General features: G+C 62.1%; 2 protein-coding genes across 3 annotated transcripts; one reads left to right on the top strand and one right to left on the bottom strand.

The window, feature by feature from the left end:
* Window positions 1-122: 122 nt before the first annotated feature.
* Window positions 123-10,230, bottom strand: ANO8 (anoctamin 8). The gene is made up of 18 exons (XM_060008084.1): window positions 9,932-10,230; window positions 9,053-9,163; window positions 8,794-8,926; window positions 8,473-8,611; window positions 8,296-8,392; window positions 7,187-7,303; window positions 6,976-7,103; window positions 6,717-6,878; window positions 6,236-6,388; window positions 5,995-6,121; window positions 5,814-5,869; window positions 5,636-5,710; window positions 4,093-4,905; window positions 3,654-3,845; window positions 3,421-3,552; window positions 3,229-3,339; window positions 1,666-2,341; window positions 123-831 (listed from the first exon to the last, which is right to left on the bottom strand). Exons 1-18 carry the CDS (start codon window positions 10,035-10,037, stop codon window positions 431-433), a joined length of 3,729 nt encoding a protein of 1,242 aa, XP_059864067.1. The 5' UTR covers window positions 10,038-10,230; the 3' UTR covers window positions 123-430.
* Window positions 10,231-11,593: 1,363 nt separating this feature from the next.
* Window positions 11,594-15,384, top strand: GTPBP3 (GTP binding protein 3, mitochondrial). 2 transcript variants are annotated; one of them, XM_060006699.1, is made up of 9 exons: window positions 11,594-11,805; window positions 12,231-12,484; window positions 12,594-12,680; window positions 12,771-12,973; window positions 13,145-13,217; window positions 13,313-13,456; window positions 13,850-14,015; window positions 14,236-14,514; window positions 14,681-15,384. In XM_060006699.1, exons 1-9 carry the CDS (start codon window positions 11,594-11,596, stop codon window positions 14,904-14,906), a joined length of 1,644 nt encoding a protein of 547 aa, XP_059862682.1. In that variant the 3' UTR covers window positions 14,907-15,384. The 2 variants fall into 2 exon arrangements, with proteins under 2 accessions (XP_059862682.1, XP_059862683.1); XM_060006700.1 differs by having other exon boundaries at window positions 11,803-11,888.
* Window positions 15,385-16,671: the final 1,287 nt, after the last annotated feature.

Here is a 16,671-nt window from a genome sequence, read left to right as displayed (position 1 = left end):
GAGTTCCCTAAGGGTCATAGACAGGGGGGGGACCCACCCTAGGCCTGCCAGGCCCCCAAAGAGCTGGCCCCAACCTCGTCATTGGGGCCCTTACGTCCCTTTTCCACAGCTCCGCCCTTCGGCACTGTTGAAATATACTTTTTATTGCATTTCTGCCGTTTTACAAAAATATGACAAAATAAATTAAAAACAAATAAATAATCGCCTATTCTGTGTGTGTTTTCTGTTGTTTTGGGGGGGTTTCCTTTCCTTTCCCCCCATCCTGGTCGAAAGGAAAACGGCAGATAGAGGGGCCCCAGGCCCCCGGCCCTGACCCAGGAGGGGGCAGCCAATACTGGGATACACCGACAGCAGCGTTTTCTGGGTGGCGGCTGCCGCCCCGTCCGTGATTGATATTGCATATGAAAACAGGAAGGCAGGGCGGGCGGAGCTAATGCCAGCCGCTGGGCCAGCACACGGCCTGGGGACTGGGACTGGGACTGGAGCTGGGGCTGGGCGACGGTGCCGGGGGCTCCGGGGGCTCGGAGGTGGGAGGCAGCGGCGGCGGCGGGAGGCTGTAGAAGCTGGCGGCCCCCGGCAGGACGCCAGCTGCCGGGGCGGGCAGAGGCCCGGCGAGGGCGCAGGGCGGACACTCGGCGGCGGCGGCGGCAGGGGCCTGGCGGGGGGCGGCGCCCTCGCCCCCGCAGCCCCACGGCCCGTCCCACTGCCAGCAGCCGGCGGGTGGCGTCGGGGGCCGGGGCAGCGGTGTTGGCGGCGGCGGCGGCGGCGGCGCAGGGCTCCGGCTGCGGCGGGTGCGGAAGGCCGGGGCGCCCACCGGGGCCGGCGCTGTCCCTGCGGAGGCGAGAGGGGCCGTTCCGGGGAGATGCCGGCCCCGCCGCTGGACCCCGCTGGGGACCCTGCCCGCGCTCCCTCCGGGCTTTCAGGCACATGGAGGGCCTTATTGCTTCTGATCAGTGACAAGGGGTGGGCTTCTTCGGGTGCATCCCCCGCCTCTGGGCACTGGGCCCCTCCCCGTCACGGAGAGAGGACGGTCTGAGGAAGTCCCTCTGACTTCTGACCTATATCCCTGGTGCTACAGCTGCCACCTCTTGGGCTCCCTGGGATGGGCTGCTGGACTCCGGGCTGGGACGGGGTGGGAGGGGCGGCAGTGGGGCCTGTGGCTCTGCTCGGCACACGTGTGGCTGCAGCCCTGAACTCCCTGGGTGGGCAGCCTGAGCTCCACCTCCCAGAAAGGCCACCTCGAACAGCTGGGCTGCAGGATGGGGACTTGCATAGAGGCCTGGGGGTCCAGGGCCCCCAGAGTGAGCTGGGTGTAGGGTCTCATGGGGGCAGGAGAGGCAGGGCCAGGTGGTGAAGGGGCCTCCCTCATCTCTCCTGGCACTGGAGCATGGCAGGCCGTGCGAGGGGCACTGGGACGAGGGGCTTTGGCATCCCTCCCCAGGGGTGAGGAGGGTCAGGCACAGGGCTCCAGGCTCTCCGGGGTCCCGGAAAGACTGGGTAGGCTTTGACCAAGAGGCTCCATGTACCACATACCCAGGTCCCCAACCGGTACCGGGAGACTGGGCCTCCTCTGTCCCCTTCAGCCCCTCTCCCCAGGCCTGGACACCCCACCCCTATCCCCAAAGCCCGGCCCAGAGTCCCCACCCCCGAGTTAAAGCTTGTGACCTGAGCCTTCCTCTTCGGGCCGGGGTGTGTCCGGCTCCTCAGCTGCGGCCTCGTCTGCCGGCCCACTCCGCTGGGCTCGGCTACCACCACTGCCACCGCTGGGGGTCCCGTCCTGCCGGGCCTGCCCGCCCGCCCCGTTGGACCCGGCCTCAGCCCGGGCCCCGCCGAAGGGGAAGAGCTTGCTGGCGTGGAAGGCCTTGGGCGGCGAGTGGCTACGCTCTGGGTCCCGCCGGGTCTCGGGTGACTTGAGGAATTTGAAGCTGAGGAAGGCCGGCAGGCGGGTGTCACTGCCTGTGGGAGACGGGGCAGGGGGCGGCCGGGCAGTGAGGTTGGCCCCCGCGCCGGCCAGCGAGGATGCAGCCCCGGACGACAGGAACTTGCCCTGCAGTGGGATGATCTGCTTCAGCTTCATGACGTTGTTAGGTGCCAGCAGGGACCCCGGGCGCTTGGGCCGCTCCGGCCCATGGCCTCCTGCCGCCCCACTGCCCTTGGCCTTGGCCGAGGCCTTCTCTGGGGCAGCAGGGTCCAACCCGGAGCCCTCAGCCCGAGCTTCCTCCCGGCCACTGGCGTCACGCTCCCTGCGGGCATGATGTTCTGCGTGGCGCTGGCGTTCCTCCTCCTCTCGCCTCCGCCGCTGCTGCTGCTGGTAGCGGTGCTGGGCCTGGCGCTCATGTCTCTGCGGGCAGAACGGGGCCATTATGGGGACACTGGGAAGAGCAGGCGGGCGAGCAGGCACCAAACCAGGCCCGGGCCCATGCCGGCGCTCTCCTGCGGAAGTTGGGAGAGATCCGAACGCTTCTTGGGTACAGCTGCATCCCTGGACCCACCCTGGGGCTCTCTGCAGAAGTGGGGAGAGATCTAAACACTTATGGGGCACCAACTGCATCCCTGGACCCATGCCGGTGCTTTCTGAGGCCTGAGAAGAGAACGAACATTTACTGGCCACCGCCTCTGTCCCTGATCCCCTGCCAGACACCGTCTTAGGAATTGGGAGAGTGTAAACAAATATTGGGCCTCAGTGGTTCCCTGCTTTCTGGAGAACTGGTGAGAGACAGAGCTGTGACTGCCCCATCCAGTGGCCGGTAGCCACACACGGCTTTGTCAATTTAAATAACTGCAAAGAAAAAGTCTGTTTCTCAGTGGCACCAGCCCCGTTTCAAGTGCTCGTTGGTCATCTGTAGTGAGGGGCTACATAGGCAGCACGGATATAGAACGTTTCCATCATCGTGGAGCGCTCCATCGGTTGGCGCCAGTGAGCTCCCTGGCCTTCTCTGCAGCTTTCTGAGGAATGCGGCAGAGGCTTGGGCTTCTAGGAAGCGTCAGCTGTGTCTCTGGCCCCCAACAGGGCAATGCTGGGCAAGCCGGTGGATGACAGTTCGTGAGTGCCAACCTGGTGCTGGATGCCACCAGGATCCCAGAGGGGACCAGGCCCTTTCGGAACGCTAATTATTACACCAGGCTCTGAACACCCACCCTCCTGCTAAGGACTGGACGGCCAGCCAGGCTAGGTGGAGAAGCCCCACGGAGCAGAGACATAAAGCGCGCTCACCCCAGCCCACATACCTTGAAGGCCTCCCGGCGCTGGTACTCCAGCTTGGCCATCTCCTCAGCCACCCAGCCCGGGATGTCGGGGATGGCCACGTGGATGAGGTACTTGAGAAGCAGAGCGAAGTGCTGAGGTGACAGAGGAGGAGGCTGCAGGCACGGGGACACCCACCCGCCGCCTGGCTCCCCCAACCCGGCCGCCAGCCCCACCTCAAGCACCACCACGGACACGATGGCCGCCTCGGGGCTGAGCCAGGGGAAGAGGCGCTGCAGCTGCCCACACTGGCCAATTAGATAGCAGTTGACTACGATTGCCAGGACGCCCATGACCTCCATCACCTTCTGCAGGGGGACAGGCGGGCTCAGGGGGTGCCCAGCCACCCTCCCCAGCACCCGCTCCTCCTTGGTGCACCCCGGCTTGGGGCCCTCAGCCCTCCCCCCACCTGCCACTGGCCAATGCTCTCCACCCGCTGCCCAAAGGGCCGCTGCAGCCCCGTGCACAGCTTGAGGGCGTCACTGCGGATCTCGATGAGGTTGTTGATGAGGGCGCAGAGGGCAGCCAGGGGGAAGGCAGACGAGAAGAGCACGACGTAGCCAAACTGCACAAACATCTCCTGGTAGTCCTGGAATGTGTCCTGTGGGCGGGCACCTGGGTGGGGCCTAGGGCTCTCCCTCCGCCCAGGACACCTCCTCCCTCGGACCACCTTCCTCTCCTCAAGCCCACCCCCCAGATTATTCTGCATGGACCCAGAGCTCCCCCTCGGGCAGGTTCCTGACCACATGAAGGGTCCCGTTATTCCCTCCCATCACCCCCAGGCCCTCCACCTCACTGCGCTGGGCCCCTCGGAGGGCCCGGCCCCTGCCCTCAGGCACCCTCCTCACCTCGTATTTCTTCATACAGCTCTCGAGCTCAGCCTGGGTGAGCTGGGCCGAGTGTTCCTCCTCGGGTGGGTCGATCCAAGATGACCGGTTCTGCCGCCGCTGCTTCCGGGCTGAGTCACCCAAGCCCGGCTCTGGGTCTGGGCCCCCATCGGGGCCCTGGTCGCGGCCCTCACCTCTGGCCCGGCGGAGCAGGACAGCCGGGGGCTCCCGTTCAGGGCTGCTGGGAGCCCCCTCGGCCTCATCGTCCTCCTCGGCCAGCGTGAACACGCCAGCTTCCAGCCCCTTCTCCACCATGGTGGGGCTCCCCTCCTCCAGGAGGGCCTCCGGGCTTGGGCCCAGCCGCCGCCGCCCAGCCCCCCGCTCAGCAAAGCTGACCTTCTTCAGCCGAAGCCCGCAGTCCAGGAGGCCGCCCTCCTCGCCTTCCTCCTCCTCGTCCTCCTCCTCTTCGTCCTCCTCCTCCTCCTCGTCCTCCTCCTCCTCCCTGCCCCCCCGAGGCCCGTCCCCCACCTCCCCACCTTCCCCCGCTGGCCGACGCTCCATGGTGGCCTCCTCCTCCTCCTCAGGTGCCCCGCAGGCCCCACTGAGACACCTGCGGCCCCCCCCACCACTGCTGCCACCGACACCCTCTTCAGCCTGGGCTTCGAGGTGGCGTGCAGGGCGCCGGAGGCTCAGTAGGCCAAGCAGGGCACGGGCCAGCTCCCAGGCAGCCCGCAGGCCAATCTCGCCACGGCCCAGCCGCCGGTACAGGTGCGGCTGCAAGACCTCTCGAACATTCTGGAGGAACTGGCGGGTGATCAGCAGCGTGGCCAGCATCTGGGGGCAGGAAGGGGGTGGAGAGAGGCCACGTGGGGGGCGGGCGGGGCTCTGGGCACCGGGACAGGCTGCGGGGACTGGGCACCCGCCCTCCCGAAACACGCTTCCAGACACACCCTGAACCCAATTTGGATGTCCCTGGACACGGAGGCAACCCCAAACCGCAGCTGGGCAGGTCACAGCGCTCCTAGCCAATCTCCTGGGCAGGCCATGGCTTCCCTGCTTGCAGCACCGCCCAGGAGCTCACTCAGCTGGTGGCCAGGGCCTCCGGGGGCTTCTGCCACCTGCACCCCGTCAGCGGAAGCCCATCCCCTCAGAGCATGCACCCTCGGCTTGGTGTGAGGCCCCCAGCATAGCCACATTGCCCACCCCGGCGAGGCCCCAAGGGCTCGCCACCTGCCAGTACTTTGGCCCAGGCCATGAGCAGGAGGCCCCGGAGGGAGAGGAGGAGAAGGCAGAACCGCAGGGCCGCGAGCGGGACCAGCACCGCCCAAAGCTGCCGCTCGAGGCTCTGGGACAGGGACAGGACGATCAGGAGCTGTGGAGGGACCGACGGACAGGTGGACATACAGATGGAGGGGTGACAGGTAGAGAGAGGACACACAGACGGACAGAGAGGAGAGAAGGATGGAGGAGGGGGGGAGGGGCTGGAGAGCCCATGGACCCGTTGGCCAGGTCTGGCCCCCCCACTGGCTGCCATGGGGGGCACTGCTTCAGGCCGGGGTCTTACCTCTTTCAGGCGCTCCATGTCCTTGAGGTAGAAGCCAATGTAGAAGAGGCTCAGGTATGAGTTGACGAATTGGAACTGTGGGAAGCAGGCAGGTGGGCGGTCACCCTGCCACCTCTGTCCCCAGGAGCTCCCGTGTATCCCCTGCAGAACCCCTGCCTGCCTGCTGGCCACCACTCACCAGGACAACCTTGATGATGAGGTGCTTCTCGTAGGCGCTCTCCAGCCGGTAGTTCTCTGGGGGCCAAGGAGGCGAGTGAGGGGGTGGCCCAGACCGTCATGGGCGGCAGGCACACCCCGCAGGGTGGCGGGGCCCTTCCTCCTGGGGGGTGGGCAGTGGGACCTCCCCTCGCAGGGCATACCCATGTCGTTGAGCCAGACGGCCAGCTTCTTGTAGCCCTCGGCGCTTGCACTGACCAGCAGGGCCAGCATGACTTTGGGCAGGAAGCGGGCGAGACGGGGCAGCCCCTTCACACTCAGCACCAGCTCCTGCAGGGGCAGGGCGTTCACAGGTCACCCCGGCAGCTGGGCTCCGCTCACGGCACACCCGGAAAGGTGGCCGCCAGGTCGGGGCCAAGGCCAGGGCTAGGGGCTGGAGGTCACCTGCAGCTGGAAGCAGCCAAGCATGAGCAGGAACACACAGGCCAGGCAGGTGAGGCACAAGGGGAGACTCACAAGCAGCTGGAAAAGCAGCCGCTTCCAGGGCGGGTAGTAGAACTCCTCGGCCCGAGTCACGGGGCTGATGCGCCGCACGCCCTGGCAGAGGGTGGGGGCCCGGCCCCGCGTGAGATCAGAGGGGCTGCCTCTGCCCTGCACCCTTCCCGACCCTTCGACTTCAGTGTCTCTTTGTCATGCTCTGCTACTGCGGTGTCCCCGCCTAATGCACCCTTCCCAGCCCCTCAAAGCCAATTTCCCACCCCTCTCCCTTTGGGCATGGAGAGTCCCCCACTTGGCACACCATCTCGGACGCTGCAGCCCTACTTCACCCCTCCCTTTGTTCTTGCAATGCTCCTCGCCCAGTGTGTTTTCTCTTTTTTTTAACCCCATTCTCAAAGTCCCTGAACTCAGATCCCCCCTGACTGACCCTGAACTGGGGCCGTGGCTCCTCCACAGCTTCCCCAGGTGAGTCCAGCGTCCCCCACTTGTAGGCCAGCTCTGCTCCCCTCCGTTTCCACTCCTCCAAGAAGAGCGTTGACCAGACTACGTTGAAGAGGGCAAAGACCACGCAGGATACATCCCGGCTCGTCTGGGGGTGGCAGAGGAGGGCTGAAATGTTGGCTGGCCCAGTCCAGGGAGGAAGGTGTCTTGGGTGTCCCAGCCCCTGTGCAGTCCACACCCGGCACCTGATCAGCCTCTGTGAATGTGTACAGGACAGAGCCGAAGACCGCCGGGTACACCATCGCCGATGTGTAGAAACCCAGCCAGGCGAAGTACATGGCAATCTTCACGCCAAAGTAGTCGCAGATCTCATCTGCCAGGGACAGGGGTGTCCCAGTCAGCCCTGACTGTCTCCTGGGACCCCACCCCCACCCCCACCCCCTGGCCGGACCACACCTAGAGGCTGGTTTTCACACACAGCCTGCACCCATGACTTCATGAGGCGGTTCAGGATGCGCTGCTCGTGGACTGGGAACACCTGCTGGATGATCCCGCGGGCCGCCAGTTCAGGGACTGTTGGGGGACAAGAACCCTTCTGCCTGTGCTGGGCCTGGCCAGCCCCCCTCGGCTGAAACCCAAGTCATAGCTTTTTGCCTGCTCTTAAACTCGCAGAGGCTCTTCCCAGGAGAGGAGTTCTTAGTGGAAGGAATATCCGGTTCTTCCTCAAAATTTGGGAGGTGCAGGGGCAGGAGGGGAAGGGTGCAGGAAACCTGAGAAGGTGGGATCCCAGTGGGGAATCACTTTTTTTTTTTTTTTTGGCCACACCGCACGGCTTGCGGGATCTTAGTTCCCCGACCAGGGATCGAACCCGGGCTCCCTGCAGTGGAAGTGTGGAGTCCTAACCACTGGACCACCAGGGAATTTCCCTGAACCACTTTTTTTTTTTTTTGCGGTACGTGGGCCTCTCACTGTTGTGGCCTCTCCCGTTGCGGAGCACAGGCTCCGGACGCGCAGGCTCAGAGGCCATGGCTCACGGGCCTAGCCGCTCCGTGGCATGTGGGATCTTCCTGGACCGGGGCACGAACCCGTGTGCCCTGCATCGGCGGGCGAACTCTCAACCACTGCGCCACCAGGGAAGCCCTGAACCACTTTTTTTAATAGAGCTATTTGGCCTCAGCTCATTGCTCCAGATGTCTGAGGAATGGTGCAAAGCTGGCATTAGAAGGTGAACTTGCAGCGGCTCGTTTCCTGGAGGGGAAACTGAGGCCCAGGGCTGCACCACACAGTACGCGGAGTGCTGTCCAGGGTCCTGCCCCTACCTTATCCCAGACCCAGAGAAGGATTTCTCCCGGACCTGCCTCCGAGGGGACAAGCCCCACCCCTTTACTGAGGCCACACCCCTTCAGCTCATTGATTGATCTCCAGGCCCCGCCCAACTCTTCAGTAGCCCCTGATTGGTTGCATCTAGGCCTCACCTTCCTAACCCTCCTACTTTGATAGCTGTCCTCTAAGAGCCCCAGCCAACTCCCCACATATGATTGGAAGGTTGGGACCGCCTCACTCACTGATTGGCTGGTCCTCCAGAAAGCGCACATTGTGCAGTGCCTCTCCCTGCTTGGCACGGAGGTTCTGCAGCCAGAAGCGGATGATGCTCTGGCGCTCCTGCAGGGGACAGGGCGTGAGCACAGGGAGCAGCCGCCCACGGGCTAGGAATGTGCGCTGGGGGCCAGAGCCGGCCGCACCTGGGAGGTGAAGAAGCGCAGCTCACTCTCCACATTCTCGTAGATGAAGTCCTCCTCGCAGGAGAAGCCGCGGGTGCCCCCGCCAAACTCAGTCTTCACTGCTTTGCGCAGACCCAGCTCGTCGGCCCCTCTGAGTAGGCTGCAGGAAGGGCAGGGGAGGTGGGATCAAGGCGAGACCCTGGCTCACCATCCTGGAACTAGGGATGGTGTACCTGGTGGCCGTCAGGGACAAATGCGGGGTGGCTGGACCTCGCAGTTGGTGCTTGGAAGGGCGGGGAGCTGAGTAGCAGGGTCAGCGAGAGGCCAGGGACAGGGACTCGCCTCTCATACGTGGCGGTGACGAAGAAGGCGTAGGCACGCGTGTGGCGATGGTGGCGGACTTGCACGATGAGCTCGGGGATGCCCACGCGGATGTGGTTCAGCAGCCATAGCAGCGTGTGGTCATCGGTCGTGTCTGCCAAGGGGCACAGGGACCGATAGCTCTTGCCACGGGTGGTCTAAGGCCTCCTGCAGACTCCTACTCAGAGGAGCCCAGCTCAAGGGAGCTCACTCTGGACCCTGGGGGGATGGACACAGGTACCTGGGAAGGTCATCAACACGTCGCAGTTCTCTGTGGGCACCGTCTTCATCCATGCCTTGTGGGACACCAGGTACCGACCCACCTGCAGGAGCCGCTTCCCAAAAAGCTTATCTGGGGAGCAGGCAGGGCAGGCTGGGGTCAGGCCATTCCCGGATCAGAACCCTGGCCTCCAGTCTTGGTCCCTCCAGCCCTTGCCCCCGATCACACACTTGCCAGGGCTCCTCGGCTCTCAGCTTGGCATTCAAGGCCCTGCGAGCTCTGGCCTTGGGTTGTTTCCTTCCCTCCACGTCCTTGCACCAGCCAGGCCCTTCTCCAGGAATGCCCTTCCCCCAGGTCCTCCGTTACAAATCTTACTCATTCTCGAGGCCCAGCTCCGCCTCCAAAACCACAATCGATGGGGCGCTCACTAGCAGATCTGAGCGCCTCACCACATTATGTCAGTGCGTCCTCATAGCTGGGCGCGGTCCTTACCCCCATTTCACAGGCGAGGAAACTGAGGCCCAGAGCATTTAAGTCACGCGCCCAAGGTCACACAGTCGAGCAGGGATTCGAACCCAGGACTGTACGATTCTGTAGCCTCTGTGGAGAGGCTCTCTCAAGCGCATCACTGCTCGGCAGCGATCCGGTAGCCCAAGGGGTGACTGGGCTCAGCCCCGGGCTGGGGTTCTAGGAGGGGCGTGTCGGTGTCCCTGCGCTGGGAGCCCCCACCCGCTGCACCGTCCCAGCCGCGCCCGCCCGGCCGCAGCCGCTGTGCCGGAGGAGCGGGCCCCTCGACTGGACTCCAGACCGGGACCGCTGACTCCAATCCCCTCCCCGTACAGCCGCCGCGAACACCCCAGGCACCTGCCACCCTGTCAGATCCAGGCGCTGCACACATACCCAGAACTCCGGACGCCGGGGCTGCAGGCTCGCCGTCCGGCGGGGGCCTCTTGCCACGCTCACCCTCCAGGGACGTGCCCCCGGTGCCGGAGGCAGTTTCGGCCATTGCGAGGGCAGGGCAGGTCAGGGGCTGCGGGCGGCTCAGGCGCTGGGGGACCGCGGGCTCATGGGGCGGGTGCAGCCACGGAGCGCGCCAGAGGAGGAGACAAAGGCCGCGCCCGCCCGCGCCGGCCGCCGTCCCCGCGTGCCCGAGCGCTGCTTCTCGTCCCCGCCCGCGCCGAACCTCGATTCTCCTTCCCGGCCCCGGACACGTCTTTCTCTGGTTCTCGACTCCGCCCGTGTTGTTTTCTGGGTTTCGTTCTTGCCCGCCCACCTCGCTCTCTGGTGCTCGTTCCCGCCCGCACCGAACGTGCGTTCTCTTCCCGGTCCCCGCCCGCCCCGGGCCTGGATTCTCCGCTTCGGAGCCTTAGTTTCGCCTTCGGTTTGGAATCTGAGATGCAGGTCCTGCCTTATGACCTTAGCACATGCTGTTTAGCTACCTAGGTCACTCTTCACGCCCTTTTTGTCCAGTTAACCCCTGCACCCTTCAAGATGTAACGTCCTCAGGGAGGACCCGATAGAGTTATCAAGTTTAGCAAATAAAAATACAGTCCTCCTAGTTAAATGTGAATTTCAGATAAATGAATAAATTTTTAGTATATCCCAAATATTGCCTGGGACATAGTTATACTAAAACGTTACTCCTTGTTTATCTGCAATCTACATTTAACTGGGTGCCCTGTATTTTGCCTGTCACCCGGACCCCCTGACCAACCTGTGTAGCCTCCTCCGTTAGACTGACAGGCCAGCGAGGGCAGGGACCCAGACTGATTCTTAGTGGTCACACGGTAGGCGTTTGATGTATACTTTTGACAGATGGAGCAACTCGGAGACTGCGAATGTCATCATTCGCCCGTGTTTTACAAATGAAAAAACTGAGCAGGGCGAGGCGTGAGGTCATTAGAACTGTGTCCTGTTCCCGTCTTCCCGAAGTACAGGCGGGCTGCCCGCTCTCTCCGTCCAAGAACCAGAAAATTAGCCGCGAGAAAACACCCCCGGAGACCCCGCCCATCTGGTGCCTGGAATTCCACCATCTGCGCTTTATTTCGCGAGCCGGCGCTGTCCTGGGTTAACCTGAAAGTAATCTTTGAGACTCCCCTTTCTGGCTTCCGGGGAGCCAGAGACAGACCGGACACTCAACTCTGCAGGAGCAGACCTGGGCCAGAGTAGCCCAGAAGGGAAAGAAGACTGTGCTGGGGGTCCTTGGGAGGTTTCCTGGCGGAGGGGGACCTTGGAGCTAGGCACTGAGGCAGAGTTTGTCAAATGAAGAAGGGTATCCGAGGCCGAGGGTACGGCGGGAGGGAAAGATGGGGAGGGGCGAGAAACTGTAGAGTTACGAGAAAACAAGTAGAAGTCTTCCCAGAAATTTTGACAAGATTTTCCCAGAGCCAATGCGTAGGTCCCCCGGAACTCATCACTCCCGCCACTGAGACGCTCTTGCTTCGACTCAAACACTCGCCTCTATAATTCCCACTGCTCTATGCCAAGCCCTGTCCTTACTTCCACCTCTCACTTCCGGTGTCTAGGATCCCGGCCGCTCTAGGATCCTAAAAATTCTGTCTAATGTTGCCGGTGGAACACCCTTTCACTGCACCCCGGCGTGCAAGCCCCTTGCCTCTTTCCCTGGCATCAGCCAGTAGAAGCGAAGATCTTCAGTGGGTGGGCGGTACGTCTTCTAAGGGGCCCAATGGTAATCGAGAATCGTTGAGCGCTTTACCAGTCGTGCCGCGGAGTGGGCGGGGCTTCCTGCCTGGACTTGCAGACTCCCGGGCTGGGTGAGCAGGCGTGTCGCTGGTTGCGAATCCATGTGGCGGGGGCTGTGGACCCTGGTAGCCCGGGCGGCACGTGGGCCTCGCAGGTGGGGCGACCTGGGGAAGGGGTGTGACAGCGTAGGGCGCTACTTGGGCCCCAAACCCTCTCCCTGGGATCTGGGGGCGCAGTTCCCTGCGGCAGAACCACCTTTCCCCTTCTTCCAAGCCCCAATCTGTCCATCCCCCTGCCGCAGAGCCCACATCTGGGTCAACTTCTGCTCTCAGAGATCTCAATCCAGTCATCTTCCGGCCTCAGACCCTCCAGTCTGTCCATCCCCTAGCCGCAGAACTTCCACTTGGGTCAGCTCCCGACCATCGAGCCCACTATCCACCTGCCACTCTGACGGCAGAACTTCTCAGATGCACTGACTGACTCTCCTCCTCTCCAGTCCCAGACCGTGCACGCGCCAGGGCAGTGGCGCCCCGGCCCCCGGTTCCGGAGCCACTGTCTTCGCGCTGAGCTCCGGCCAAGGCCGCTGCGGCATCGCGGTGATCCGAACCAGCGGCCCCGCCAGCGGCCAGGCCCTCCGGAGCCTCACGGCCCCCCGGGACTTACCCCCGGCCCGCAAAGCCTGCCTGCGCCTGCTCAGCGACCCCCGCTCTGGGGAGCCTTTGGACCGCGCGCTGGTGCTTTGGTTCCCGGGTGAGGGGCTCCAGATCCAGAACTGCATGTAGCTCCGATGACCCAGCTTCCTCCTTCCAGGCGTTGCCCAGGCTGTATCCTCCTGACACCTATCTCCTCAACATACTAGGTCCCCAGAGTTTCACGGGTGAGGATTGCGCGGAGTTCCACGTGCATGGAGGCCCGGCTGTGGTGAGTGGTGTCTTGCAGGCCCTGGGTGAGTCTGCAGCCTTGGGTTTGAGGTATGGCTATGTCGGTGGGCCTAGGTAGGGGCCAGGGGGGCTCAGGACCCTGGACCTTCCCGTAGGCAGTGTGCCAGGGCTGCGGCCTGCGGAGGCAGGCGAGTTCACCAGGAGGGCGTTCGCTCACGGGAAGCTGAGCCTGACCGAGGTGGAGGGGCTGGCGGATCTGATCCATGCAGAAACAGAGGCACAGCGGCGGCAGGCCCTGAGGCAGCTAGATGGGGAGCTGAGCCATCTCTGCCGCGGCTGGGCCGAGACCCTCACTAAGGCAAGTACAACATTCGCTCATACCTTGCCTCAGAGACCCTACCTAACCATCTCCTATATTAGCGCTTCCTGTCTATAAGCCTCCAGTCTGACCCCTTATGTCGGGCTGGACCTGGGCATATTGAGGGGTAGGTTTCTGTGTGATCACACTATCCACCCCTCCCTCCCTCAGGCTCTGGCCCACGTGGAGGCCTATATCGATTTTGGTGAGGATGACAACCTGGAAGAGGGCGTCCTGGATCGAGGTGGGTCTGCCTGCCCGGGGGCGTGGGAGGTGGGGACATTTGGCATCTCAGCCCCCCAAGGCCTCCTTACTCCCTCTCCTTTCCTCCATCCACAGCTGACAGTGAAGTGCGGGAGCTGGAGGTGGCACTGGGCGCACATCTTCGAGATGCCAGGCGCGGACAGAGGCTCCGCTCAGGGGCTCATGTAGTGGTTGCGGGACCTCCCAACGCCGGCAAGAGCAGCCTAGTGAACCTGCTCAGTGCGTGGTCAGGGGGCGGGGCCCAGGGCAGGGGGCTAGGAGCGGGCGGGGTGGGGGTGGGTGGCTACCGAGCTTTCAGGGATGGGGAAGGGGCCAGGGAGGTCGAAGAAAAGGTCCAGCCCGGGGCTTCCCTGGTGGCGCAGTGGTTGAGAGTGGCCGATGCAGGGGACGCGGGTTCGTGCCCCGGTCCGGGAGGATGCCACATGCCGCGGAGCGGCTGGGCCCGTGAGCCATGGCCGCTGAGCCTGCGCGTCCGGAGCCTGTGCTCTGCAACGGGAGAGGCCAAGGCAGTGGAAAAGGTCCAGCCCGGGGGTGGGGGAGGGTGGGGGTGGAGTCTTGGGGGAGGGGCTCCCTCATCTCCATTCCTCCCCCTTTCTCTGACCCCACCCCCAGGCCGGAAGCCTGTGTCCATCGTATCCCCGGAGCCCGGGACCACCCGAGATGTGCTGGAGACCCCCGTGGACCTGGCCGGGTTCCCGGCGCTGCTGAGCGACACGGCGGGGTTGCGGGAGGGCGTGGGGCCTGTGGAGCAGGAGGGCGTGCGGCGCGCCCAAAAAAGGTGGGCAGGCAGGGCGGTGGGAGGGGGAAACGGGGCCCTTCCTCTGCTGTTTCAACCGGTTGCATTTATTTTTCATTCTTCCTTAATGAGGAAAGGCTACTAAGCCCCATTAAGTGGGGACCCAGCTATCTGGGGAGGGCAGCTTTTTAAGTTCGGCCTCTGCCCAGTGCTCCTAATTGCTCAACTCTGAGGTCCACGCTCCGTTTTCCCGCTTCCCCAGGCTGGAGCAGGCTGACCTCATCCTGGCCGTGCTGGATGCTTCTGACCTGGCCTCTCCGTCCAGCTGCAACTTCCTGGACACCGTTGTCATCCCTGCGGGAGCCGGGAGCCCAAATGGGCGCAGCCAGCGCCTCCTGCTGGTGCTGAATAAGTCGGACCTGCTGCCAGCTGGGGGCCCAGATCCCAGTGCTGACCTGCCCCCTTACCTGTTGCTGTCCTGCCTGACTGGCGAGGGGCTGGATGGCCTCCTGGAAGCGCTGAGGAAGGAGCTGGCTGCATTGTGAGCCCCCCTTGCCCGCTGGGCAACCTCCCTCTGTCCAAGTTCAGGGTCTGAGCCACTGGCTTTGGGCACGAACCTACCCTGCCAGCTCAGTTTTTGTATCTAAAAAATGGGTATGATTATCTCTTTGAATGTTGAGAGAGACCCCATCCTTTGTCCCTTCCAGGTGTGGGGACCCATCCACAGGCCCACCACTTCTGACACGGGCGAGGCACCAGCATCACCTCCAGGGCTGCCTGGATGCCCTTGGCCACTACAAGCAGGTGAAAGACTTAGCCCTGGCGGCCGAAGCACTTCGGGTCGCCCGAGGGCACCTGACCCGCATCACCGGCGGAGGGGGCACCGAGGAGATCCTGGATATCATCTTCCAAGACTTCTGCGTGGGCAAGTGAGAGGGCGGCCAAAGCTCAGACCCAGGCTGGGTGGACACCCAGAAGCCTTGAGGCATCTGGGAACAGCTTAGGCCAAGTGGGAGTCTCAGCCCCTGGGGGAAGAACTTGACCCCAAACGGTGAAGCCTCTGTGGCTGGTTGTGACCAAGCCACAGCTGTCCAGATTCCCTAGCAGGGACTTGCTGGGGGTTCAGGCCCAGGAGTGGGGCTGAATGGAGGTCTCTTTTGGCACTTGATGCTGGGGGACTAGGAGTGGAGGGTTGGGATGGAGGTCAGAGGGTCTCAGGGGTCTTTGTTTCATAGTTTTTAACTTATTTTGCAAATACCAAAGGAATATAAAAAACTCAGGTGATCCGGAAACATTTAAACACCCCCTCCCTGGGGTCACAGCTTAACTTGTATAATTCCAGAACTTTCTCTGCATGTTTGCATACTTGGGACTGCACCTATAAAGTATGTGGTATCTTGTATTTTGTACACAAATTGGTGTTTATTGCTCTGCAAGCTGTCATTCCTTTTTGTAGTATTAATCTTGCAACTTTGCTTCTTTTTTTTTAATTTTTAAATTTTATTTTATTCTTTTATAAGTTTATTTATTTATTTATATTTTTGGCTACATTGGGTCTTCGTTGCTGCATGCAGGCTTTCTCTAGTTGCGGCAAGCAGGGGCTACTCTTCGTTGTGGTGCACGGGCTTCTCATCGTGGTGGCTTCTCTTGTTGCGGAGCATGGGCTCTAGGCGCGCGGGCTTCAGTAGTTGTGGTGCACAGGCTCTAGAGCACAGGCTCAGTAGTTGTGGCGCATGGGCTTAGTTGCTCCGCGGCATGTGGGTTCTTCCCAGAGTGGGGCTTGAACCCGTGTCCCCTGCATTGGCAGGCGGATTCTTAACCACTGCGCCACCAGGGAAGCCCTTAATTTTTATTTATTTATTTATGTATGTATTTATTTTCTTTTTGGCTGTGCCACATGGCATGTGGGGTCTTAGTTCCCCGCGCCCCCTGCATTGGAAGCACGGAGTCTTAACCACCGGACTGCCTGGGAAGTCCCGAAACTTTGCTTCTTTTATCTTCTTTTATCTACTTCCTTTTCATGCTTAGTCATTCATTCAGTGATTCATTCACTCATTCAGTGAATATTTATCCAGCACCTACTATGTGTTAGAACCGTACACATCATTTGATGGGATCTTCATAACAGCACAATGCAGTGGGTATTTTGTTACAGTTTTATAGGTGAGGAAACAGGTTCAGAGAAGTAGTTAGTTGCTGGAGGTCCCCAGCTTTGGGATTTGCACATAGGTCTGTTCAAGTTCAATTTGAGTTCACTGCAGGCCTTCTGGGCAACAGGCCGTGTGTAGGGGGCTGGGATCATTGAGGGGAATAAGCAGACATAAATCCTGCCCTTGTTAAAGAAGAGACACAGTTCCTTTCGGTGAGGCCTGATGGCTGCTGGGCAAACTTACAATGAGGAAGCCTGACCTGGTCAGGGGTGGACATAAGGGCAGGCTGCCCTGCAGAGGTGGCATCTGCACCGACATCTGAAAGGTGAGAAGAAGGAAACCAGATGGGAGAGGCTAGCAAGAGCATCCCAGGCGGAGGGCACGGCACATGCAAAGGCCCTGAGGTGGGAGCATCACGGTGTGTTCGAGGGACAGCAAGGTGGCTAGTGTGGCTGGAAGTAGTGATGAGGGCTAGAGAGGAGGGAGAAGACGTCCAGGAGGAGAGGAAGATCCTGATAGCGAGGCCTTTGATTCCAAGGCTTATGGGT

This window comes from Delphinus delphis, chromosome 3 (genome assembly GCF_949987515.2).
Source record: "Delphinus delphis chromosome 3, mDelDel1.2, whole genome shotgun sequence".
NCBI classification, from domain to species: domain Eukaryota; kingdom Metazoa; phylum Chordata; class Mammalia; order Artiodactyla; family Delphinidae; genus Delphinus; species Delphinus delphis.
The sequence above is the reverse complement of the archived record's forward strand: the minus strand, read 5'-3'. Positions and strand labels throughout refer to the sequence as shown.